Source organism: Neofelis nebulosa, chromosome 2 (assembly GCF_028018385.1).
Source record: "Neofelis nebulosa isolate mNeoNeb1 chromosome 2, mNeoNeb1.pri, whole genome shotgun sequence".
NCBI classification, from domain to species: Eukaryota; Metazoa; Chordata; class Mammalia; order Carnivora; family Felidae; genus Neofelis; species Neofelis nebulosa.
Window position 1 is genome coordinate 34,168,216 of NC_080783.1, and position 27,225 is coordinate 34,195,440.

General features: G+C 41.3%; 1 protein-coding gene across 5 annotated transcripts in view; it reads left to right on the top strand.

Moving 5' to 3' along the window:
• The first annotated feature begins 1,445 nt into the window (after nucleotides 1-1,445).
• The window catches only part of LOC131500223 (transmembrane protein 237), a 73,338-nt gene continuing 47,558 nt past the window's right edge, over nucleotides 1,446-27,225 (top strand). Inside the window, exons 1-12 of one of the 5 annotated variants that reach the window (XR_009256188.1) lie at nucleotides 1,446-1,844; nucleotides 6,969-7,150; nucleotides 8,259-8,380; nucleotides 11,960-12,037; nucleotides 14,369-14,449; nucleotides 15,622-15,753; nucleotides 16,457-16,538; nucleotides 17,650-17,735; nucleotides 19,185-19,256; nucleotides 19,940-20,136; nucleotides 22,332-22,396; nucleotides 24,810-24,827. Coding sequence is in view for 4 of the 5 variants with exons in the window: in XM_058709068.1 (XP_058565051.1) it covers nucleotides 7,117-7,150; nucleotides 8,259-8,380; nucleotides 11,960-12,037; nucleotides 14,369-14,449; nucleotides 15,622-15,753; nucleotides 16,457-16,538; nucleotides 17,650-17,735; nucleotides 19,185-19,256; nucleotides 19,940-20,136; nucleotides 22,332-22,396; nucleotides 24,810-24,827 (967 nt within the window). In the remaining variant the exon portion in view is untranslated. Of the gene's footprint in view, nucleotides 1,845-1,928; nucleotides 3,004-6,968; nucleotides 7,151-8,258; nucleotides 8,381-11,959; nucleotides 12,038-14,368; nucleotides 14,450-15,621; nucleotides 15,754-16,456; nucleotides 16,539-17,649; nucleotides 17,736-19,184; nucleotides 19,257-19,939; nucleotides 20,137-22,331; nucleotides 22,397-24,809; nucleotides 24,828-27,225 lie in introns of those variants that run through there. The other 4 variants (XM_058709068.1, XM_058709078.1, XM_058709088.1 and 1 more) reach the window with 4 other exon arrangements.

Consider the following 27,225-nt stretch of genomic DNA (forward strand, 5'->3'; position numbering starts at 1 on the left):
TGATCCTAATACCCCAAGGGCGGGGGTCTTAAATCTATTATTTCTTGGAATAAAAGGTATATTTTGATTCTCACTGGTTATTTTTTTTGTTTTTTTTCTCCTAAACAGATTCGGGTAAGGGAAGAGAAGATGTTTAAAATTCTGGTTGGAAATATTAGGCATTAGTTAGCCCACCTCCCAGTTGTAATGTCTTCTCAAGAAGCCTGTCCATGTCACCGCTGCTCTGTCTCAGAAGGTGGCTACCCATTATTGGAAAAGGACCAACACTTGATTATGTTAAGCACTTTGCATTTCCATTAGGGATTGTTTTGATTTTGGAATAAACACACAGATTCCACATTTGGCTCTTAAAGGCAAATCTACTGAAGGCCTTGACCCCTTAAGAGAGAGAGAGAGAGAGAGAGAGAGAGACAGGGATAGTTGTAGAAGTGAATGAAGACTTGAGACCCACTGAGAAATTCTCAAAATTATGATAGACTGGCTCAATTCTAAGAAAAACATGTTTTAAATCATCCTTTTATTGGAGTTTTGAGTGACACTGGCCAGTTACTTCATATATACCTTTTAGATAGCATATTTAAAACCATAAATTTTCAATTCTAAATCTCCAGGCCACTATTTCTAAATAGAAATACTAGCACTTGTGCGGCAATTTACAGATCTTTCACATGTGTGATGAATGCTCACAGCAGCCCTGTGAGGCAGGCATTAGCCCCGCTGATTTTGCAGATGAGGAGTGGCTGGGATTCACTCACTGCTAGAGCTGGGACTCTAGAACTTCCCTAACTTTAATTCCATGGCTCTTTCCTACTGCTGCTGCCAGAGATGGAATATCATAGCTTGGTGATGCATTAAAACATCATAAAGTAAAAAATGAGTTGAAAGTGAAAACTTTTAATAAAATTAGGTGTGTAGGATAAAATATGGTGTGCTCAAAAACAGTCACAGATGTATCACGTTCTCCGCTTGTATTTTCATCAACAGTGGAAAGCAAAGGGAAGCTACCCATTTAATTTGAAATAAAGGGACTGAAAAACCTCTGACAATGGCCATTTGGTCTTTATCCTCTGATGTCAGCAGTACCCTTTCTTTCGTTTTTTTCTGGGATATCTGCTTCCCACCAACCCCTTGCTGCAATATAAAATTTTCAAATAAAGAAGTAACTCCAGTCTGAGATAGAGAATGGATAACTAGTAAGTTCAGGACAGTCAGTTGGTAGGGAAACTTCCAGAAGGAACTGCTTTTTTATAGGCCTCATTATTATTGGCTAAACAGTCTTCCATCATTTTCTCACCATAACATGAGAAATCAGGTTAAAGTTCAGCTTACTCTCGGGTATCTCCACAGTTGTTTGGTTTTTTTTTTCTTTCATTAAAAATGCTATTGTCTGGGGGCACCTGGGTGGCTCAGTAAAGTGTCAGCCCAGGTCTTGATCTCGGGTTGGTGAATTCAGTCCCTGCATTGAAATCCATGCTGGGCATGAAGCCTACTTACAAAAATAAGATGCTGTTGTGGGGTGTCTGTTATCATGCTATCGTCAACAAAAATAAACTTTTTTGGTGTTAACTGTGCTGGCATTTTGAGAGAAGGTATCAATGCGAAGGTTGAAAATGGTATGTTACACCTCTCAGTACAAGGAATGCTTAAAGATTTGTGACAGGGGAAGCTTAGGAGTAATTTAGTGGTTAGGCTGGGTTAGGCTTCTGTGGATTAAATCAAAGAGGATGTGCAGAGATTTTCTCTAGAACAGTGAGGTGACTTTGGCAGCTAATAGCCCACAAGTGTATTTTCTACCAAAGCGTTTCTCTGGATAGGAGCAACGTTGGATGTTTGCAGTCTTACAGGTGAGAGACTCTGCCAAATGATTCTGGGTTACCAGAAGAGATCTATAAATGTCTGTGCTTCTGTTAATTTTTAATAGCTAAGAAGAAAATTCTGGGTAATGTAATTCAAACAGTTTGGTTTCATTGTAACCCAAATCATATGGTGAATTCTGTGGTTTTGAAAGAGCAGATTTTGCTTTGGGAAACCATGTCTTAAGTATGGAATAGTGAGTTGTCATGTAGACTGAGTAAAATTGAGCATTTGTCCTAGCCCTAGCCAACAGCATTTTGACCCTGGGGAAGCTGGGCCATTTTTGTATGGGCCATTACTTACTAAGTTTTCAAGTGCTTTCTCAGGCTTGGTCTACTAGGAAGCATTATTTTGAAAAATGAGCTTAATGGGGTAGAGGGAATGGCATTTAATAGTAGTCACTACATTTTTTCAGGTTCATGGAAATACTGATTTTTAAAGTAATATTTAAGGCAAATTCCTTATGAGTCAATAACACTAATGCAGCTTCTCGGTTCATAAGAACTGGTGCTCCTTCCTCTGTTACTTATTTAGTCTAGAATTGCATATGGTTGGCTATTTACTTGCAGCCTCAATCAAGAATTCTCGTTCTCATGACAGCAGAAATAAGTAAGTTCTAACTACAAAGTTGGTCCAGAAGTCACGAAAAAGCAAGGGAGAAGCATTATGTAGTCTTTTGCCAGTTACTAGCATTTTTCAGGGCTAGTCCTGGAAACAAAAGAGGAAACCTTTTGATTTTACTACTTGTGAGCTCTACTGAATACCCCCTCTGAATGTCAGATTCCTCATCTGAAAAATGAAAGTTAACTTTGGATGATCTCCCAAGCTCTCGGCCCCCAATTTCAAAGTTTGGTAGGGGAAGAGGTTGAAGTCAATATAGCCAAGCTGAGGAAGAGAGGAAGGGGAGGCCTTTGGAGTCCAGCAGCTCCCACCTCAGGACTAACGTCCCAGCTGTTCTTGAACTGCTTGGGAAGGTATCAGCCTTGTACTTCCGTATTTTGGCCTCCTATTTTTCTGCTTTTCAACAACTGGAAATAACAGCCCAGGTGTTGTTACAGGTGCTGAGGCTTTCAGTGAACCAGAAAGCACGAGGTCTACTCTCCAGGCCCTCTGCAGACATGACCCACACAGGAGCTGCACACTGAACAGGTTAATGCGTAAGAGAATTGCAAAGCAGATTGTGAACTGAAGTGTCACAACAGTTTTTGTAGCCATAAAGAGGGAGGGAAAACCATTTTCTGAATTTTTTTCTATGAATTTTTGTCTTACCTTGGGCTAATACCAGGGACTGGGTGGTTTAAACAACAGAGATTTATTTTCCCACAGTTCTGGAGGCTGGAAATCTGAGATCAGGGTACGATCATGGGCAGGTTCTGGTGAGACCCCTCTTCCTGGCTTGAAGAGAGCCTCCTTCTCGCTGTGTCCACACCTGGCAGAGAGACTGACTGGAGAGCAAGCTCCCTGGTGTCTCTTTGTACAAGGGCATTAATGCCATCACGGGGGCTCGTCTAAACCTAATCATCTACCAAAGGTCCCATCTCCAAATACCATCACAGTGGAGTTAGGGCTTCAACAGCTGAATTTGGGAGAACACAATTCGCCCATAGCAAATTTGTCTTGGGAACCTAACAACGACCAGGCAAGCAACGTTTTTAGAATTCACCCAAGCTGTGGAGATGAAAATTACTGTTTATACCTCCATGGGTGAGGAGATTTTAGTCAACATGAGCTTTTTAGAATATATCAATTAGTTATCTGTGCAACCCTGGAGTTAGATTTATTGGAAGCTTTCTTAATCAAACGACTACAGAAACCACAGTTTATTTGTAAATCTCCTTCACAGTAAGTTCATCTCAGGACTGCACTGTCTAGCGCCCCCAGCTGCTGCATAGATAGGTCTAGTTTGGCACACTGTCTTTTGGGCATCAAATATGGAAGAAATGTGGTCCACCCTACATGAATAGCAGTTGGATTGTTAATCTGCACTGCCTCTCTAAGGGTACGTAATTTGTGAGGCACCCTTCGGGTAGCGTTTTCAGCAGTTGCCTGAATATGATGGCTTGGTGCCAGACCCATCTGTTTGCTCTGATTTTTCTCTGGAAGATGCTCCATCTTTCTTTTCAGTTCCCTACCCTAAACGTGCTCCCATCTTGGGAGGAAGGTGAGTCATACATGCACATGTTGAACTAAGTGATTCAATAGAGGCTCAAAAACTAGAATACAGGGAAAGGACAGGGTTTAACCTAACTCATTTGGGGCTGGGCAGAGTGGGTGGTGGTGGGCGTGGCGAAACATGTTGATCTCAGGTTTTCTTAGAATCTAGCAAACTAGAATACTTTAGTGTGACTGGGAAAGAATGTGCATGGGAAAGTTGTCTAAAATCTCATAACAGCTTTCCGTGTTGCTCTTCTCACTGTCTTGGAATTTAGAGACAACCTAATAATGATCTTTTTCTAGATGGCCTCCCTGGTTCAACCCCACAATGTCTAAACTCTGGACAGAAGTTCTCAACCACATCAGATGCAATATCCCAGTCTCTAACAACTAATTTGAAATCCTCCTTTAAAAGAATCCTGATTTACCCTTTATTCTCCTACTTTAATAATACCCACATGCCCTTGGTCCTTACAATTTTGGTGCACTCCACGCCAACATCATTTTAATTTTTTAATTTATTTTTTTAGTGAGCTCCAGCTGGGGAGAGGAGCAGAGGGAGAGAGAAAGTTTTGTTTTTGTTTTTGTTTTTATTTGTTTTGAAAGAGAGAGAGTGAGAGCACATGCATGAGAGGAGGAGGGGCAGAGGGAGAGAGAATCCCCAGGAGGCTATGCACTGTCAGTGCAGAGCCCAACACGGGACTCCTACTCACCAGCCATGAGATCGCAACCTGAGCCAAAATCAAGAGTCTGACGCTTAACTGCTTAACGGACTGAGCCACCCAGGCACCCTCCCCAACCCCCTGCTCCAGGCCAACTTCAAACTGCCAGCACCTGTACCCACTATCTGAAAGTATGCATGTAGCAGGCTGGAAGAAATAGAAGTAATGTTCTCTAGGAAAATCTCTCAACCAATCACTGGCAGCATTGGTGTATAAATATCCCCACTGTCTTGTCCCATATTTTCCCAAGGATTTACTTGCTTGGTACACCTTTCACTGACTTTGTCTCCTTGCTTTGCCTTTTTTTTTTTTTTTTTTAATGTCATCGTTCACATTTTATTTTTTTTAATTAATTAATTTTTTAAATTTACATCCGAGTTAGCATATAGTGCAATAATGATTTCAGGAGTAGATTCTAGTGATTCATCCCCCTATGTATAATACCCAGTGCTCATCCCAACAAGTGTCTTCCTTCATGCCCCGTACCCATTTAGCCCATCCCCCCACCCACAACCCCTCCAGCAACCCCCAGTTTGTTCTTTGTATTTAAGAGTCTCTTATGTTTTGTACCCCTTGTTTTTATGTTGTTTTGCTTCCCTTCCCTTATGTTCATCTGTTTTGTATCTTAAATTCCTCATATGAGTGAAGTCATATATTTGTCTTTCTCTAATCTCCCTTAGCATAATACCCTCTAGTTCCATCCACATAGTTGGCAAATGGCAAAGTTTCATTCTTTCTGATTGCTGAGTAGTACTCCATTGTACCACAATGCCACATCTGTATATGCCACATCTTCTTTATCCATTCATCTGTCAATGGACATTTGGGCTCTTTCCATACTTTGGCTATTGTCGACAGCACTCCCCTTGCCTTGTCTTAATATCCCACTCTACTACTGGTGTTTCCTGGGATCACTTTCCAAACAAATCATCCCACTAGAATCTTTGTCTGTGTCTGATTCTGGGGAAACCCAAAATAAGACACTTACACACAACCTCAAAAAAAGAAAATCCATCTATATCATGTCCTAAAAATAATAAAAAGGAAACGTTAAATAAATGTAGTCAATAAGATATTGTATATTTCAATATACAAATCTGGAATATCACTACACCATATATATCACTATATATAATGAAATAACACGTTTGCACCTATAAAAAAATCCACCAGGATGCAGCAGCTTTGAATGCAGACACAGATAAAGGCAGATAGTGTAGTGTGACACTGTGATACCCGAAATGGTATGAGCAGCCTTAGCACTATTGACATGATTTTCTGAAATAGTGAGCAACTTGATAAAGTCCAAGCAAAGCAAAGTAAATTCATTTCTCAATTACAGTAATACCATTTCAGAAAATTCAATGTATATTATGCAAAAATACTTTGTGTTTATAGGTAAAGAAAAGTTGGGTTCTAGGCTCTGATAGTTATACAGTTTTTTGTTGTTGTTGTTGTTGTCATTGTTGTTGTTGTTTTGAGCAACATCAAAGTCCAGTGAGGTGTTTGAAAATTATACCAGGTGATTTTTCATCATATAAGGCAACTTCTCTGAAGTTGTGAGCATGACCCCTTTGCCCTTATTTTCTTAATCCCCATTTTGCTGGCTGAAATGTAGAAGTGATGTTTGGAGCTCCAGCCACCATTTTGGAACAGGAAAATGAGAACCATACCACACTCCAGGGTGGCAGAGCAGTGAGCTAGAAGGAGACCGTTCTCTGAGCACTTCATGGAGCAAGGCTGCCCTACCAGTCCTGAATTTTCTCTGCCTCTACATTTTTACATAAGCAAGATATAAATTTCTACCCTGTTTCGCCACTATTGTGTTTCTGTTTCTTGAAAATAAACCTTCTGAAAGCAACGTAGAAAACAATCTTTAAGAGTATGCCTCAGGAGTAGCCATGACTCTTGCCATTATGATCAGTACCATGAAGAACTACAGGTGCAGTGAGAGAGAACAGGGCACCTGAGTGGAGTCAAGCCAGGGAAGTCTCTTCTGGCTCTAAAGGATGGTAAAATTAACTTGGCAAAAAGAAGGGAACAAAACAAATATTTGTTTGTCACTTGCTAAAAAAAGAGAAGAGTGGGAAGACTGTTTTATGAAATTGTAGTGTTCTCTCATAGGGGTTAATTTAGGGAGTAAGCTCCACAGGGCAAGTGTTTTCTTTGATACGGGTCCCAGAGTATAGCACAGTGCTTGACTTGCTCAATATAAATGCTATTGAAAATATATTCCAGTGCATGAGAGCTGCATGGCCAGCATGACTGAGTGAGCTGTGTGCTGCGAGCTATTGGTCTGCTCCCAGTTCCGAATTCCTTCTGAAAGCTTGTGCAGGGAGGAGGGATACAGACAGACAAAGGCACAGATCCACCAGACAAGAAGGACATGAAGCCCTCTACGGCCACCAATCCAGAGAATGGTATGTGGTATCAGGACTCCTTTCTAGACTGGAAAAGCCTTATAATATCACTCTAAATATGAGATCAAATTTAGGGGAAGGGAGTCTGATAGATTTTGTGTGATTCTTTTTTATTTTATTTTTTAATGTTTATTTATTTTTGAGAGAGGGAGAGTGCGAGCAGGGGAGGTGCAGAGGAGAGGGAGAGAGAATACCAAGCAGACTCCTTGTTGTCAGCATGGAGCCCAACTTGGGGCTCCATCTCATGAACTGTGAGATCATGACCCGAGCCAAAATCAAGAGTTGGAACCTGAACCGACTGAGCTACCCGGGTGCCCCAGATTTATTGTGATCCTTATAAGGACATTGTTGTACACTTTAGAGTGTCCTACTACATCTACTAGTGATGAGTGTAAGCAATTTTCAAGTCAGGATGGAAAGAAATTGGCATAGTGAGTTTAGAACCTCTTTTTTTCTCTAATCTCCCAGTGTTTTATTTAAACTTAGAACTTCACAACTTGTTCACATTCAAGATATCACTACAATAAATAGTTTCTATTTGTAAAAAAATCAAGCATTCACTAAAATCTGTTCAGTTTCTTTAATCAGTGGAATCCTGAGATTTGTATTAAAAACCTATGGACCAAGTTTTTCAATCACATTTTCAATAAGAACTCTCAAAAAGGGTGAAGACAAAGACTATGTATGAATTTGAGAAAGAAGATCCAGAGAACAACTAGATAATTTTGGAAACAAACAAAGGCTGATAAAAGTAGGGAAGGGAAAGCAATTTTGCTCTCATAAAACCCTACATCTGTATATACTATGATCTATTATTTCATCTAATGTTCCCAACAACCCTATGGGAAAGTTAGCAACACCCAATGGGAAAGCTAGCATATTCTCATTTTGCCCCAAGGACTGGTTTTCAGATAGTTGTGTGACTTTCTGAAGCTCACACAGTGATAGAACAGGGCTTGAAACCTGAGTCTTTGGCCTTAAATCCAGCATCATCTCCTTCCTCCATAGTCACTAGGACATCCCGGCTGTCTGAGTTGTCTTTCATACTTACACCTGCCTTTCTTCACCCCACACCGACCACCCCATCTCCACCCTCGCCCTTTTCCAGGTCTCTCCCAGATCCTGAGGCTTGTGCTACAAGAGCTGAATCTGTTCTATAGCCGAGATGTGAATGGAGTGTGTCTCTTGTACGATCTTCTCCATTCGCCGTGGCTGCAGGCTCTGCTGAAGGTGAGCACCTCATTACCCGGAAGCCTTTGCTTACTGTGGGAGCTGGGAACTGCTTACCCAGCTGTGCCACTGGTCAGTTGTCAGGAAATTCCAACTTGGTAAATGTTCTTAGAAGGCCAATTCTTATGTGTGTTCTGAGAATTTCCAACATGGGGGTGGGCGTCCCCACACCAACAACAATTCTCGGGATACTACTGGATGTCCTACTATTCATCTCAATTCTGACACTATCTACCTGGAGATAGCATCGGATAGTATCGGATCATATCGGAGATAGCATAGGTGAAGGGTTCAGTCTCACAAGACTGCTGTACCCTCCCCCCATTTCAGACATCAGTCACAAGCCAAGATGGGTACCTGTACTTCTGACCAACTGTCTATAAATCAGAGGTTTCATAACCTCCTCCTTGGGTTCCATTAATTTGCTACGTTTCCCTTGCTAGATTACCAGTTTATTATAAAAGGATATAACTCAGAAACAGCCAGATGGAAGAAATAAATAGACCAAGACTTGTGGGAAGGGATGAAGAGCTTCCATGCCCTCTTCACTCTTCCCTAGATTTCCACATGTTCACAAACCAAAAGTTCTACCAAACCCAGTCCTTTTGGGCTTTTCTGGAGGCTTCATTACGTAGCCACAACTGATTAGATCATTAGTCACTGGGTGTAGATTCAACCTCCAGCTGCTCTCCCTTCCCCCAGATTTAGAGGTGGAGGAAGGGGGTGGGGGTGAGGTGGGACTGAAAATTCCAACTGTCTAATTACATGGTTAGTTCTGGCAACCTGCCCTTAACCTTAGGTGCATTCCAGAAGTCACTTCATTAACATAAAAAAAGAGCACTTTCCTTGCTTAGGAAATTCCAAGGGTTTTAGAAGCTCTGAGCCAGAATCAGGGCCAGACTAAATAATGTAATTCTTATTATAAATCACAATATCACAGCAATTCTCAGAGAAGAGCTACACAAACCTATTAGCTTACGAAGGAATTTAATTTAGGTGGGGAAGTATACAGCAGCTCCTCTTTTCTCTCCTAGTTCCTTTTCGTCAGAGGACCATGGGATCACAAAGCCACCACCACAAATAGCCATCAGCACCTTTAGCATCTGTCTACAACCCTTTGTCCTTGAGGCTAAAACTCAGTACAAATAAAAATGCTTTAAAAAAATTATTCCTGTTTCTTAAAATCAGGAAATGAGATATATGCAGTTCTGTTTAGACATTTAAATTTTTTCTTTCTTTCTTTCTTTCTTTCTTTCTTTCTTTCTTTCTTTCTTTCTTTCTCTTTCTTTTTTTGAGAGAGAGGGAGAGAGAGCGTGCATGCGCTGGAGCGCAAAAGAGCTTGTACACGCACACTAGTGGGGGAGGGGCAGAGGGAGAGGGAGAGAGCATCGTAAGCAGGCTTCCGTGGGCTGAGCCTAAGGGCTCCATCTCACAACTGTGAGATCCTGACCTGAGCTGAAATCAAGAGTTGGACACTCAACTGACTAAGCCACTCAGGCACCCCAATCTTAAACTTTTCTTACCTTGAAAATTTCTTCTTCTTCTTTTAAATTTGGCTATAATTTCTTGCACTGTACAATAACATCTACTATCTAATTATAATTTTGTTCAAATGTTATTTTTAAGAAAGATTATCTTTTAAAGTTAATTTTTGGATGTGGGTGTGTCCTTCAGCTAAGTGTGAAATGTGGTCAATCTTCTGATGCTTGTTAATATATTATTTAAAATAAGAGAAAATGGTGGGGTGCTTGGGTGGCTCAGTCAGTTAAGCATCCCACTCTTGATTTTGGCTCAGGTCATGATCTCACAAACTGTGAGATCGAGCCCAGTGTAGGGCTCTGCACTAATAGTGGGGAGCCTGCTTGGGATTCTCTCTTTCCCTCTCTCACTGCCTCTCCTCAGCTCTTGCTCTCTCAAAATAAATAAATTAAAAATGAATACAATAAAATAAGAGAAAGTGGCAACATCTTTAGCATGAACAAAGAGGTACACTCACAGAACTTGTTTTAAAAGTCTTGATTTCTTCATCTATTCATCTATTGTTGGACACTCAGGTTGTTTCCATGTCATGACTATTGTGACTAGTGCCTCAGTGAGCTCGGGGGTGCAGAGACCTCTTTGAGATCGTGATTTCTTTTCCTTTGAATATATACCCAGAAGTGAAACATACAATGGGATGTTATTCAGCCATAAAAAAGAAAGAAATCCTCCCTTTCGTGACAATATGGATGGACCTGGAGGGCATTATGCTAAGTGAAATAAGTCAGACACAGAAAGACAAACATCATATGTTCTCACTTCTGTGTGAATCTAAAAAAGCAGAGGTCATAGATGGATGGTTGCCAGGGGCAGGGGCTGCAGAAAATGGGGAGATGTTGGTCAAAGGGTACAGACTTGGTTATGAGATGAGTAACTTCTAGGGGTGTAATGTACAGCATAGTGATTATAGCTCATAATACTGTATTATATACTTGAAAGTTGCTAAGAGAGTGGATCTTAAATGTTCTTAACACACCCACACACACCCACACACGCAATCATAATTATGTGAGGTAAAGCAGATGTTGACTAACCTTACCGTAGTAATCATTCTGTAGCACATACATATATCAACTCAAAATACTGTGCACCTGAAACTCACACCATGTTACCCGTCAGTCAGTTTTCTCATGAAAACTTGGGAGGAAAAGCCCAACCTGATTCCTATCAGGCATGTTTTCCTCTTGGGATTAAGCTCAAGCAGGAGTTTTCCTGTCACTAAAGGGATTCCCTTGCTCACCTGTGCAGATGGTGTGTGCCCCATGTGCCCTGCCTCAGTTCATCAGCCTTGTGTCTTCCGGGTAAACCTGAGCACTTGGCACAGGGGCGGCATGAGGAAGCACTGTCATCCCTGATCTAGATGGTAGAAGGCTGGGCCAAACTGGCCTCTTGGGCCTCATCCCTCCACCAGTAAGAGAAACCAGATTCCTAAAATAAGAAAGGCCTCACTGCAGAGCTGAGCATGCCTGGGCATACTCAGCCAACTGTAGATCCTGCTGTGGAAAAAAGTCCTGGGGTCAGCAGAGGCGAAGTTGAAATTTTTATAAATGAACGTTTACTGGAGAATTAAGAGAGGAAGAGGAAACGAATGGAAGATGAGAACAGAGAGCAATAAGCACATATAGTGTGCCCGGCCTCTTGTTCACACACTCTGCTGAACCCCAAGCCACATGGCCGGTGCCCTGACACAGAGGTTCTTACAGGTCTCTGGCCCCAAATCCCTATTGGTCCCAACCCTGGAAAGCCCACTTGTCAATATAACAAGAGTAAAAGTTTGAATTTCCTTTTACCAGTGATGGTGGCTGGGGAAGACCAATTTCTAGTGGCGGCCAGTAATTAAGCCTTTGAAGCATTGAAACCACCAAACTTGAGACCATATCTGTTAGACAGTGAGAGACACCTTATTAAAGGCCAGTCACACAAGCCACTCAACTGCTTGCACCGTGGACCAGCCTGTCTCTCCCCTTGCAGACCTTTCAACCTGAAACATTAATAGTCATGTTATCAGTATGTCATTCTCCCACCGTTGCCCTTCTGCAGGTTTATGATTGTCTCCAGGAATTTAAAGAAAAGAAACTTGTTCCTGCCACAACTCACGCACAGACGTTATCCTATGAGGTAAGGTGGTTTTTTAATCCACAGAAGAATAGGGCTTTAAACGTGAAGGCATTTTACTTGCACTGTTAATTTAAATGAATTAAGGACCTAATGGGAGAGTTTGACTGATGATTTTGTATTGCGTAAGTTTTTCTAACTGAGCTTTAATAGAAGGGAGAAAATTAGCCAGCACTTCAAATTTAAACAAACAAACAAATGGCATTTTAAGCATATGTCCATTTCTCTCTTTTTCTCCTAAATCTTAGGCTCAGTTTATCCCATGTAATCCTTGGGTAATGTTGTTATAGAAGTGTTTCCCAAATTTATATCTCTAGCGGGGTTCTTTGCCTGAACTCTTATACCCACTGACTTCTCCCCATTGTACTTAAATGCATGTTTAATGGACCCTTCAAACTTAACATGGCCCATGAGCTCCTGATGGTCCCCACACCCAAAGCTACTTCTCTCCTAACCTTTTCCATCTTAGTAATGACACCTTTGTTTTTGTAGTACTCAGGCCAAACTCCTTGGGGTTATCTGTGACTTTCTCTTTCTTTCATACCTCATACCCAATCTGACAACAGATTCTTCAGGGCCAGTTTCAAAATATATCCAGAATCTCATCACCTCCACTATGCCACATAATAGAAACCTTCATCATCTCGTATACAGATAACTGCAATATAGCTTCCCCCCTTGTCTCCTGCTCTTGCCCCCCCCCCATCCCCATAGTCTATTCCAGCATAGTAGTTGAAGAATTCCTCTTGAAAGGGGTGTCAAATCATGTCACTTCTCTGCTTAAAACCTTCCAATGACTCCCTATCTCAGTGTACACATCACAGTTCTTAGATAGTCAAACATAATATAGTTCCCATTCCCTCTTTGACTTAACACTCACTGCTCTTCCCCTTGCTCACTATGCTCCTGCCAGATTAACCCCTGTGGTTGTTTGAACCAACATGCACGTGCCACAGGCCTTTTGCACTGCTATTCCATATGTCAATAATGCTCTTGGCCATATACTCACATGATTTACTTCCTCATCTCCTTCTGGTCTCCATAGAAATATTACCTTCGCACTAAGGCTTTCTCTGGTCACCCTACCTAAAATTGCAACCCCTCCCTGTCCACCTTCCTGTTTTATTTATCTTTTTAACTCTCATCACCATCAAAAAAAAAATATGGGGATTTTTTTTTTTTTTTGAGAATGGGGATTTTTTTTTAATTTTTTTTTTTAACGTTTATTTATTTTTGAGACAGAGAGAGACAGAGAATGAATGGGGGAGGGTCAGAGAGAGAGGGAGACACAGAACCGGAAGCAGGCTCCAGGCTCCGAGCTGTCAGCACAGAGCCCGACGTGGGGCTCGAACTCACGGACCGTGAGATCATGACCTGGGCCGAAGTCAGATGCTTAACCGACCAAGCCACCCAGGCGCCCCGAGAATGGGGATTTTTGTCTGGCACTGTATTTGTATCACTGAAAACAGTACCTACCACATAGTAGATGTTCAAAAGATATTTATCAAATGGATGAAAAAGTGTAATCTATTTTATTATTTATTGCCCAAACTGTATTAAAATAAATATTAAAAAAAGAGAAAGACTTTACCCTCCACTCCAGTAATCAATAATTCACATTGTTCTCAGTTATTCCCAGGAAAACACACATATGATATTTTATTGTTGTAATTGTAGTGAATGGAGGTAAAGCTTAGTAAACTATTTATTTTCATTTGACTGTAGGTAATGAGGCTCAACTGCTGAGAATTTGTAGAGCTCTGTAAAGTCTTTAAAGGTCTTATGTCCTATCAGAAAGCAGGTCTACACCTAAACCATGGAAAAGAGATCAGAATTTATTCTGTTTAACATTTTTTATTGCAGTAAACACTAAAATTGGTAATGAAATAATAAGTCCTAAAATACAAACTACTATTCCCATTTTCCATTTGATGGAACATCCACAGGATTGGGCTCAAATACCTGGAGAACTCAGGTTCCTTAACCTGCCCATAAAGCATTCATGTTAACAAACAGTTTTAGCGCCATTAGAGGGAAATTGCCTTGGTACATATGATATGACAAAATCATGTTAGTTCTTCCTCCAAGCCTGTAATATGCCAGGACTGGGGCACTGAAGTTTAGATCTACCCCAAATCTTGAATTCAACTTGCTGTAGTAAAGTTTAATGATGAAGGAAAGATTCTGGGCCCCGACTTTAAAGATGAAAATGAAGATTTCAATAACAGCTTGTCTTAGGTTAATGTGCTATATCTGTTATCCAGCCTGGGTGAAGTTAACTAGGTGATGAAGATTTTAAAAAATTTTACAGTGTACACTTTTTTTACCAACCAGGTAGTGGGGATATTACGTGAAACTCCTAAATCCCCTGAGACCCAAGAACTGAGACAAATCCTCCAGGCTCCACATTTTAAGGCAAGTGCTTACTAAAATAGATAAGATATGCCCATCTGGTGCATAAGCAAAGTTGGGAAGAAGAAATAAATGTGACAGAAAATTCACTTTCTGAATAGACATTCTATTACTGCACACGGGTGACCAACAGATTGTTCTTAAAGATGTGGGACTCAGATGTGACTGGCTCTGTGTTGTTAGCCATGGAGCTAAACCTGCCAGAGTTATGAGGAGACATCCAGAACTTTCCATGTGTCTTGTTGCCCCCCCTACAAGGCCATTGTCCCTCTAAAGTTCTGGGGGACAATCAGGGTAGTATACTTCCCTGTAAATATTTTAAGTTTTAGATAAAGTGTATGAAGATGTTTGGAAAATATAGTATAAGGATGATAAACTCAATGAGAGGTATATGAAGAACAATTGATTAAAAAACATTTGATTACAGAAAGGAAACCTATCTCATAGCACTTATAGAATTTGAGATCATTTTATCAACAGATGAGAATTTTAAGAGAAGGTCTGTGTTTGGAGCAATGGAACTTATGAGTCAAATTTTTAGTTTACAAGATAACCCTAGAGAATTTTCTCTGAGTTCCAGTGAAGTTCTGTCCTCCAATCTCAGACTGGGCTATCAAATGACTACTTCCCCACCCGATGAAATAAAAATTGAACAAAATGGGCCATTAGAAGGAACTCTTTGCTCATACCCTAAATCAGGAAGCTACTTTTTCTCATTCTGTTCCTCATAAGCTCTTGGGAGTCACTGACAAACTAAACCAGCAAGATGTTTTGATTACTATCCCCCATTCTGCTTTAATTAGAGAAAATATTACAAAAGTTATTCTGTAGTTCAAGCTTGTAGGAGCACCATGGATTACATGGATTTGCAGGAAATGAGAAGTGACAAAACACATTTTAGCAGAAATGCAAGAATATATTATGTATCACTTACCCTCTCCCTGCCTTGCTTCTTTTAAAACGGGGACAATAAATATAGCTGCCTCACAGAGTTATGGTGAAGACTGAGTAAAAAAGGCCAGCACATAAAAGCACATAAAAGGCCAGCGTGTACGTGTTGGTTGTTGTGGTAGTAGTGATGGTGGCGGTGTCTTGGACAGAGTATTGGCTCCCTGTCTTCTAAATGCGTATGTCCTATGTGTGACGTTTACTCACCTTGCCTCCTCTGTTCCTAGGCCTTGCTCAGTGCCCATGACACCGTGGCTCAGAAAGATTTTGAGCCCCTTCTCCCCCCATTGCCAGACAACATCCCTGACAGTGAGGAAGCAATGAGGATTGTTTGTTTGGTGAAAAACCAACAGCCCCTGGTAAGGAAATCACTTTATCTTTTCGTTAGAATTATACCATGGTTAATTGTGAACCAAGTGTTAATTATGAACTAAGGGTTGATTGTGAACTCTATTATCTCTAGTAGTTATTTAATATAATGTTAACTATTCTTGTCTCTAGTCACAGTATAGTTTCAGGCATTCAGAAAATGTGAGGGGATCCAAGATAATGGCTGAAGCATGTCCTAGCAACTTTTGCCTGTGGCTTTAAACACATGATACATTATCATGTTTTCTCTAGGAAAGATTTTTGCTTAGTGTTTTTCTTTGTTGAAAAATCTGTGAGAAATAAGACTTATTTTATTATATTTATTGTTTGGCTCTCTGAGGTACATACATTTCACTAAATTCCAATGTACTTATCTAAGTTTTTTTCTCTTTATTGATGGGAAGCTAAGTGAGGTATTAATTTGATTTTCTAAGAAGTCTCTTTGATTAGGTTGTAATGGTGAGAGCTTTCTTTATCTTTGTAAGGATCTAAATATTCTTTTGTATCTATGTGGTTGGATAGAGACTTTGATAGGCCAAGGTTGAATGAATGGCCTTGTCTTTTTGATGGCATGGTATGGCCCTGGTTGGTATAAATATCCTCTTCTGACCAGACCAGAGGCATATTGAGGGAAGCCACCAGAAAAATGGTCATGTTAGGTAAAAGAGGGATTCCACTGCACTCTTTCTCCAGGGAGCTACCATCAAGCGCCACGAGATGACAGGGGATATCCTGGTGGCCAGAGTCATCCACGGAGGGCTGGCCGAGAGAAGTGGTAAGCTGAGCAGCAGAGTATGGATGTGACCAGAGAAATAGGAAACCATTACTTGTTTAGTCTTCTTTCCAGGGAAACCCAGCTTTCCTAAACAAGGTCAGGGCCTCTGTGCATTGCATTGGTTACTAGGAAGGAGGGAATAAATATTCCAGAATATCCTGTTTCCCTCCTTCACTGAGGCCCCATATTAATGTTCTCTCAGTTTACATTCTTGTGGTAATCTACCAAGCTAAGTATTATCAGGCCATTCTGCAGAAGAGGAAACTGAGTCTCAAAGAGATTAAGTAACTAATGTATGCACGGTTTTCAGTTAGACTCAGGATGCAAGTCCGGGTCTGTCTGCTCTATAGTCCCAATTCTCTCCCTTCACCTGGTCCTTCCGCTTGCAACAAGGCTCTGTTCCACCTTGAAATGCCTGTTGCTTGCCTTTTCTACAAGTGAACTGAATTTCCTTCCTTCCACAGCTGCATTTCCGTGCCTGCTGCCCCATGTCCTCACTTCCCAGGGCCTTGGAGACGGGATGGGCTTCATACCCCAACATTCTTAGAGCAGTGGCCCCAGGATTTCCTAGTTGCTAAGTCCACTGGCCCTTCCTTTGGCCTCAGTTTTATTTTTACTTTCTAGAATATTTGGTGTCATTGACCATAACTGTCTTGAAGTGTTCATCACCCATGGTTTCTGTTCCACAACGTCATCCTGCTTCTCACCTCTCCCTCCGACAACTCCACTGTTTACTTCATACTTCTCAAGGCTTGATCTTAACCCCCATGTTTCTCCATGTTTCCTCTTTTGAAGAATGCCCCTCCCCTTTCCTTTTCATTTATCATTTACTCATGATATCTTCATTTTACAGCATCAGATTAGCAGAAATAGAAATATCACCATCACTTAATACCCAGTAAAGAGGTATAAAATGCGATTCTCTGTGCTTTGGTGGTGGTGTACTCCAGAATAACCAGCCTGTATTATTATTGTTATTATTTCAGAGTAAATGTTTAAATGTTAGAGCATGCTTGGCTTAATGAGTTTGCTAAAAATATTTGGTACAGCTACCTCTATTTTTTGCCAGTTTCCTTGTATCTTCCTTTGTTTTGTGTTCCTGTTTGCCTAGGGCTGTTATATGCTGGAGACAAACTGGTGGAAGTGAATGGAGTTTCAGTTGAGGGACTGGACCCTGAGCAAGTGATCCATATTCTGGTAACAGTCTTCTGTTTGCCTTCTCCATGACTCAGTGCAATGCTGTGGCTGACCTGAGCCTGTCTGGCCCATGGTGTGTGTGCTGAAACATGAGGGGGGTTTGGTCCTTTCTCCAGACCCCCAGACCTTTTCTGTTTCTGCTGGGAGACTTCTCTTGCCAAGCTGCTCTTTTGGCCTCAGTAAGGCTCTGCCAATCCCCCCAGCCCAGGCTCCTTGTTGCCTGAGATGCTCCTTTGGAAACTGAAGCTGGGGTGGCCAGAGTGAGACTCTGGAGGAGTGTCTGAACCTGAGCAAATTACCTTTGCTCCCCTAACATTTTTATACAGCTGAAATCTATTCACCGTCTTCCTTGAGGTAGCTTTGGGGTAGAAAAGATGTCAGGGGAGGCTACCCTATGGGAGGGGGAATTCCTTGCCTGTCTTGCCCACCATCATTGGTGGTTGAAACTGGGGATTTACGACCAGTTTATGGTTTAGGTTTCTTTTAGGTCCCATTTCCACTTTTCAAACCTTTGCCTGAATCACAGTCCAGCTGTCATAGCCATAGTGGTATGCCCCCCCACTTCCCCCATGCACACCCCAAGTGTGGGGGCTGACATGGATTACTATTTATCATAGTGGTTCTCAAACTGAGTTTTGGGGGGAACCCTAAATTTTCATAGATGTGCCTCAGGGACTACGTGAGAGGTGGGATTATAGGGAATATACTAAGCACCAGAACATTGTGCAAACCACATGCTATGAGATGCTGCACATGAGCTTTAAGGACTGTCAGTTGCAGACACACATGGCTCCACCTCAGCGATTTTGGTGCCAGCTTCAGAGCCAGGATGGTGGGGTTGTGAAATTTCTGAGCGACATTTGTTCCTCTCTGGATCTCTAATACCTGCCACAGTGCACGTGACAGGAGGATCTTGCCTTCTCCATCAGTCTAATAGGTTCTCCGTCTTCTCAAAATGTTTGAGGGTCCCCCTTCCCCCCATGAGCTTAGAGCTTGTCCATCCCCCCAGAAGACTTGGGAGCCCTCTTCTTCCCCATCAGACTGGGCTGCCTGGCACAGGAACAGGTATTCGGGAAGTAATTACTGACTCAAGTTTGAGGAGGGAAAGTCAGATCAGGACCTCATCTCCTTCCCCAGTGTCTGTGGGAAGAAGACCTTGCTGAATAAGGTCACAAGATGGAGTGTTCCTGGGGGAGGCCAGGCCTCGGAGTGGGGTTTAGCAGGCCAGGAACTCTGGAGCCCCATAGCAGGGCAGAAGCTGAGCTAAATTTCTTCCTAATTTCCACTTCTGCATGGTGATATTTAGCTATTGAACCCTTGTAAAAGTCCCTGTGGGGGATGTCACCCTTAAAACTGGGCACACTGTGTTATAACTCCATCTGCTAAAATGTCATAACCCAGTGAACTCTGTGATTTGTTATTCTCCCCCTCCCCTTTGACATTTTCTAGGCTATGTCTCATGGTACAATTATGTTCAAGGTGGTTCCAGTTTCTGCCCCTCCTGTTAATAGCCAGAAGATGGTAAGAATACACTGAGCCTTCATAATCACGTATAGGAAATCCTCAAATAACAATAATAGTGACTTAATATTTTGTATCATACTACCCTCCTCTATAATGTGTTGAACATTTGTTCAATACTGTGTTGCACATTTTGTTTTGAGAGACAGGGAGAGCACAAGTGAATGAGGGCAGAGATGGATAGAGGGAGAGAGAGAATACCATGAAGGGGGGGGAGAGAGAAACAGGGCTCACCTGAAATGGGGCTCATGTTCACCCGAAGCAGGGCTTGAGCTCACCCCATGCGGAGATCAAACTCATGAAGCGTGAGATCATGACCTGAGCTGAAGTCAGATGATTAATCTACTGAGCGACCCAGGCGCTCTGGACATTTTTCAATATTGATGACATGAGAGGCAAATGAGTAAATGAATACAATAAAAGGAGATGGAGTACAAGAAGTTAAAAAGTAATATCAAGAATGGGAAACACTTGAGCAAAAACTTCTCAGTACTAAGAGATTCTGTTGGCAAAGTCACTTTTTTGGTGGATCTTAGACTCAGTTCAAGAGGCAGGTTCCCCTTTTGGAGAGTATGGGGAGGAAAGATAGTAACAGTAGGTAGAGGAGTAGAGAAATGGTTTTAAGTCTTGACAGCCCATGGGCAAGGGTTCTTTTGATGGGACCATTTTGTACCTACTGTCAGGTATATGTTCGTGCCATGACCGAGTACTGGCCCCAGGAGGATCCTACTATCCCCTGCATGGATGCAGGGTTGCCATTTCAGAAAGGGGACATCCTGCAGATTGTGGACCAGAACGATGCCCTCTGGTGGCAGGCCCGGAAAATCTCAGACCTTGGTACCTGTGCTGGTCTAATTCCTTCTAACCACCTTTTGAAGAGGTAAGGAAATTCTTACTTCTGGACTCAGGACTGAACTATCAGGACATAAAATGTTTCTCAGGCTTCTGTTATTGTATTTAAGATTAGGTAAAGAGTGACAAGCAGATAGATAAACATATAAACTGGTCTGTAAATCCAAAAGTCAACTTATCCATATGCCCTAAGCATTTTAAATACTCAGGAGACCAGAAAAATCATATCATATAGAAAAGAGAGAAAAGCACTTGTGAAACTCAAAAAGATAGTGCTAACTCCCTCTATTAATCATTCAGGCCTGAATTGAAATGTCAGTTATTGAATCTGAACCCACGGCTGTCATCTGTGTGTCCTTGAGATCTGAGGGAATGAGTAAAGATAGAAAATAGAAAAGGGTCCAAGGCCCAGCCAATGTTAAGAAATTGAGAGGAAGAAAAGGAACTAGCAAAAGAGATTGAGGAGTGACCAATGAGGTGGGATGAAAATCAGGACAGTATAGTGTCTGACCGACCACGTCAGCTGCTATAGAGAGGACTGAGAACTAACCATTGGATTTAGCAATATGGCAGTCATAAAAGCAATTTGAAGAAATTATGGCATGAGACATTTTAGTACAAAGCAGAGCAGAGCAATGGGAAAGTAGCTGGAGAGGAAAGGGGAGTGGTGTGAAAGAACTTTTTTAGATGAGGTACATAATGCTCGTAGGAACAGTCCAGTGAGAGGGAAAATTTTATGACAGAGAAAAAGAAAGGAACTGCTGTTGTCAATGTCCTTGAGCAGACAGACGGAGACATGATCTAGTACAGTTGGACAACACAGGGGTTAGAGGTGCTGACCCCCCATGCAGTCAAAATTCTGCATATAACTTCTGACTCCCCCAAACATAACTACTAATAGCCTACTGTTGGCCAATAATATAAACAGTGGATTAACACATATTTTATGTTATGTGTATTATATACTGTATTCTTATAATGAAGTAAGCTAGAGAAAAGAAAATACTAATAAGAAAATCATAAGGAAAGGAAAAACACATTTGCAGTACTGTACTTGTTTATTGGAAAAAATCCATGTACAAGAGGGCCTGCTTAAAGGTCAACCATATACAAGTAGAGGCGTTGGCCTTATACAGGATCATAAACAGTAATAGTAACAGCAGAGAATCCAGAATGTGTGGACATAGTTGAGGGTGAGGATATGGTGAGAGCTTGTGGAAGTTCTCTGATTGTCTCAGTGAAATAAGAAGGAATGTTGTAAGCTGAGAGTGAGGGTGGGTAAAGAAATGCTGGGAAAGAGAGAGGAAGAATGATGAAAACATGCACCTCTCCTCACGTCCATGGTCAGGGAAATCAGCCAGCAGGAAAGAAATCAGCAAAAGCTACTCAACACAGCTATTCCCCTTCCCCCAGAGCTTGTTTACCAGCACACAGCTGTCAATGGAGAGGAAACAAGCCGCCTCTTAAAAGATGCAGGGGAGCAGTTCCCTCAGGAGACCTGGGATTTGGTTAGAGCACAAGGGCGAAGGGCTCACCTACTCACAGTAGGGGCTGAAGTCTGGGAGGCTTTGTTGAAGACTGACTTCGACTTCCATGGGGTGTGTGAAAGGGCTTCAGGGAAGGCGGGTGGTAGACAGAGCCTTACAGGGATTAACATGCAGAGGATAAGGGATGACCCAAGCTTTGGGGGACTGACATAAACAGGGATAAAAGCTTTATAAGGTTAGTCCTTATGGTCTCAGGGCGGAAAGCAGTGAGGAAGCTCAGGTAGGGGTCTTGCAAGGAGCCCACAGAAATGACAGGCTTATTGGATTAGCGCGCAAATAAAGGATGCAGAAGGAATTGAAATCCACGTGGCTCTAAGGGATTGAGCATCAACAACCTGGGAGGGGAACCGGAACATGCTGTGAAGATTCAGAGACCAGGTGAAGCAGGCTTACCCACTGGAGAGGCAGGGGCCTATGGGTCAGTCGCTGAAGCTCTGGGGCCTGTGGCCAGATTTTTCAGTCGAAGAGTTGCTCTGAAAGGAGCCTGTAAGACAGGAAAAATGTGATAAGAAAACCTGTATATTTGGAGAATATTTGACAATGTGTTTGGAGAAGAAATCTCCCTTTTCACTTGGGTAGAAGCAGCAGAATTCTAGGAAGCACTGGATCTATTTCACCTGAGTTAACCTGAGTTTTTTTTTTTTTTTTCCCTCATGGTGTATTTCTTTGTGCATAGGAAGCAGCGGGAGTTCTGGTGGTCTCAGCCATACCAGCCTCACACCCACCTCAAATCCACCATATGTGAGTGTGCTGATACCTCAAACCCAGCGTGTGCATCATGGGGAAGCCTGCTCCTTCTCTCCCAGGGCTGGCTTCCTGGCCAAGAGAGGATCTCTGACTGTCCCCACTGCCCAAATAAGCTCCTAGCAGCCATCTGAAATCCTACTCTGCACCTTCATGCCTTTGGATTTATAAGAGTTTTCAGTTTATAAAAATGCAAATGTTCCTGTGTCGGTGATACCTTCTGTGATGGCCCCCCAACTCTGAGTGCCTCGAGGTCTTTACAGCTAGCTTATACATTACACATATGCTGGTGAACAAGGCTGCACACACAAACCTTCATGTGGGCTCTATGCAGGGGGGTTAAATTTCACACTATTCAGAAGCTCTGATGAACAGTCGTGTGTGCATTTGATGAATAAACGTGGGACTGAATTATTACTTAATCAATGCAGTTTCCTCGCTAGATGGTAATATCCAAACGGCAGTGGGGGAATGGTTAGTAAAGGTATCCATGGTGGCAAAGCTTGTGAACTACTTGCCACCTGAAAAGAGGGGCTGCAGCTTGGCAGAGCTCAGCTGGAACTGTCTGAGCAAGGCCCTTTCAGAAATGGCCCTCACCAGCCCCCCCCTCCCCCCGAAAGGAAGTAAGGTTGGGGGTGCCAGGAGGGAGGGAGAGGGACCTGAACGGGAGGCTGCAAGGGGACTAAAGCAGACAACAGTGTCAGTGTCACCAATTGGCCCATGGCAAGTCCTTACTTTATTACTCGTCTAAGCCCAAAATTAGTTTTTCTTCTCTTTTTCTCTTGAAAATTTATGATGACAATCATAGAGACATTTTTGAAAGAAGAAAACTCTCTTATAATTCCTTCAGAGTGGCAATGTTTATTTATTTATTTTTGAGAGAGAGAGAGGGAGACAGAATCCCAAGCAGGCTGTGCACTGTCAGCACAGAACTGATGTGGGGCTTGAACTAAAGAACCCGGAGATCATGATATGAGTGGAAATCAAGAGTCGGATGCTCAACCAACTGAGCCACCCAGGTGCACCTATCTTTTTTATTTAACTTAACATTTTATCAGAAACATTTTTCATGATGTGATCTTTATAGTGATATTTTAGTTATTTCTTTGTGTTTTGAAAAAGTTTTTTTTTGTTTTTTACCAAACCAGATTGAGGTACTTCTTTAATTCAGTTTCCTATTTCATTTCTCAAAGGCACATTGAAATGCTAATAAAGCTTCTTTTTTTAAAAACATTTTAATGTTTATTTATTTTAGAGATAGAGAGAGACAGAGCATGAGTGGGGAGGGGCAGAGACAGGGAGACAGGGAGACACAGAATCCTAAGCAGGCTCCAGGCTCTGGGCTGTCAGCACAGAGCCCGATTCAGGGCTCAAATTTACAAGCCATGAGGTCATGACCTGAGCCAAAGTCGGGTGTTTGACTGGGCCACCCAGGGGCCCTGCTAATGAAGCTTCTAATCAGCCTCTGGTAACTAGTAGGACCCCTAGTTGATGTTTAATTGGCTCCTGTAGCCTAAGTGTGATTTACATTAGACTTTTGGAAAAGCCCATCCTGAAATATGGTTTGTAGCCCCTATTCTTATACTCACAAATCTCTAAGTCCAGGAACCTCAAGGGTGGAGACACTGACTTAATTGGTCACTTTTCATAGGGTTGTTTCTCATGGGGCATGTTCAGTTTCTAAATTATTAGATCATTCCTTTTCTTTTAACTGTTTTAGATGATGCTGTAATAAGTATTATTTTGTATCTTTCTGATTAATGTTACCATAGAGGGGAAAAATCTCAGGAACAGGTTATTAGGAGGTATGGGCACTTTTATTTAACAAGACTTACTGAAAAATTTGCAGATGGCCATCATAAATATATTACTAAAGATGCTCATACAATTAAGTTGTCGCTGTTCTGTCTTTTTTCTTTCTTTCCTTCCTCTCTCCCCCTTCTGCATTCCCCCTTCCTTCCTTCCCTCCCCCTTCCTTTCTTCCCTCCTTCCTGCCCTCCTTCCTTCACTCCTTCCAACCTTCTTTCCTTCCTCTCTTCCTCCCTCTCTCCCTTTTATTCCAGTCAAGATTTGAGTTCCTAAAATATTCTGAACTAAGTGCATTAATTCAGAATGAATAGAACACAACCCTTATAGAACTTTAAGGAGGGAAGGGAGTGGGATTTGCCAGAAGCAAAATCCCCATTTCCAACAAGATTCATAAATGTATTAGTTTCTATAGGATACATATTTATCATTTCATTACTAAATCTCTACCAAATTTCTATAGATTAAGCCTAGAACATTAATTAAATGATTTTGGCACTTTGCTTTTCTTATTGTAAGTTAATCTGAAAACCTATAGCATTAACTATTGTGCTCTCTCACTCTCTCTTTTTTTTCCCCACTTCGATTATTTGTCTGTATCCAGCAATTTCTATGGAAGAAGGTAAGAAATAGTATTTGAAAAAAGAAACCCTCATCTCCAAAGTCTTGTAGAACTTTTGTATAGTTTTGTTAATTCACTTCAATTCAGTTTAGCTATTTATTAAGCTCTTCCTATATACCTAGTAGTGTTCCAATCACTAAGATCTTAATTTGTCAAAAGATGTCAGTCAAAAGAAAGCACACATGATGTAATTGTCCTAACACTGAGAGGAATAGGAGAAAATAGAGATAACATTTATATGCAGCACGTGGTAAAAATTCAATAAAAGTTGTGAAACTGGCTTGCTGTTTTGTGTCAGCTGTTTTACACACACTGTCTTAAAAATAACCCTGTAAGGAATTCGTGATTGTTCCCATTTTATGGATGAAAAGATTGAAGTCCAAAGAAGGTAAGAATATTGCCAGATGTTGCAGGCAGTGTAGTCTGGATTGAAGCTTCTGTTTCAGAGGCAAATGGAACCTCCAGTTATTACTTCTCTCTCTGAGCCCAGACACCCAGATGACTCATTATGATGCCACACACACACTTACAAAAGCAAGAAGGCAAGATGCTATCTGCTTGTGGAGGGGAAGAGAGGCTAGAAGAGCACTCCCCTAGGCACCCCCACAGCTCAATCCTGAAACTGGAAATGGGCAGGTCTTTGGAGAGGCGGGGTCTCTGAGGTCTTGGTGGGTAACAAGCCCACTGTCTTAATCTGCTCAGGTGGCCATAACAAGATGCCACAGACTGGGTGGCTTACACAACAGACGCTTTTTTTCTCACAGTTCTGACAGCCAGAAGTCTAAGATCAAGGTTCAGCTGGTCTGGTTTCTGATGAGATTTTTCTGGCCTGCAGATGACTGCCCGTCCTTTTGGATTGGGGCCCCAATCAATCTTATGACCTCATTCAACCTTAAAGGCCCTGTCTCCAAATACAGTCACACTGGGGGATAGGACTTCAACATATAAATTCGAGAGGGATACAGATCAGCCCATAACACCTACCCTTTGCCTATAGTGTGGAATTGTTGATTCTGAGAGAATAAAATCAGTGTCTGTCTTGGATCCCAGGCTTGCAAGTTAGAAAAATCAGGGCTACTTGTGCTGTTACTGGAAATTCACTCGTGTAAATTCCTCTGTAAAACAGGAATAATAATAGTAGTTTTCTTTGATAAAAAAACAAAAAAACAAAACATAAAACCTCTAGTTATGTCTTAGGAACTAGTAAGTTCACTGTTGTTATAAAATACTAATCTGAAATGTAATCTCTGAATAATTATAAGGAATTGAATGGCAGCTATGTTACTTGTTTATCTGTGCCCCTACCTCTATAAAACAGTATTATTTTGTAAAAATTTTTATATTGCATATGTTACTTAAAAACCGTAGTTAATGATATGGTCTGTAAGAAGGTGGTGATAGGTTTATTATGTGACTTGATAATATTATAGCTTATTATACAGATAATTACTTGCACTTTTGGAACATGATAAGACTTATTTATTAAACCACTATTTATTTCTCACCTAGGAAGTGCTGGGCACTATGGTAGGCACAAGATGTATAGTGCTTTCTGAAAAAGAATTATTTTTTCAAAACGTACATTTACATTAACTATTTTCATATTAAAAGGAAAATTCAGTTCAACTTAAATAATTTGTCATGTACCTATTCTGTGCAAGACACTGTACTAAGCTCTGTAAAATATGTAAAAATTAGCAGACAGTTTATGCTTTTAAGGTACTATCTAGGAGGGCAAATAAGACAAATACTCAAATGGTTGTATTATATTACATCTATATATTAGAATAGATGTGTAGTAGCAGGGAGTTCAAGGTAGTAGGAAGAAAATGCTATGCAGTTCATGGCAGAGATAATCATTTTAGTTAATGTTTGAGATGGACCTTGAAGCATTATAGGCAAAGGGAACAGCATAAGCAAAGGTACAGAGGACTGACTGATGGTGGCTACTGTAATGGGAATATAAGATATGTGAAGGAAAGAAATGGACAATAGCCTTCAAAGTTGGGTTTGGGTCATGTTGTAGAGGGTTTTGAATATGAGGTGGGGTCGGCTTTAAAAGTTATGGTCTCTTATTCTCTTATATATACCCTAGTTAAAGGTAAAAATAGTTAATTTTTTAACATTATTTTTATATATTATAATATGTATTATTTATTATTTTAACATTTATTGAGTGCTTACCATACACCTGACCTGTTCATACACTATCTCAGTTTATCCTCACTTACATGGGAGGCATTGCTACCATCTCCATTTATAGATAAAAAACTGAGGCTTGAGGTAAACCAATTTGTCCATTCATAAAGCCAATGCTTTTAAAATGTTAACCATTTTATGTTATGTTGCCTTCTATACCATAGATTTTCATTGAATATGGCGGAGTCCTTTTTATCTC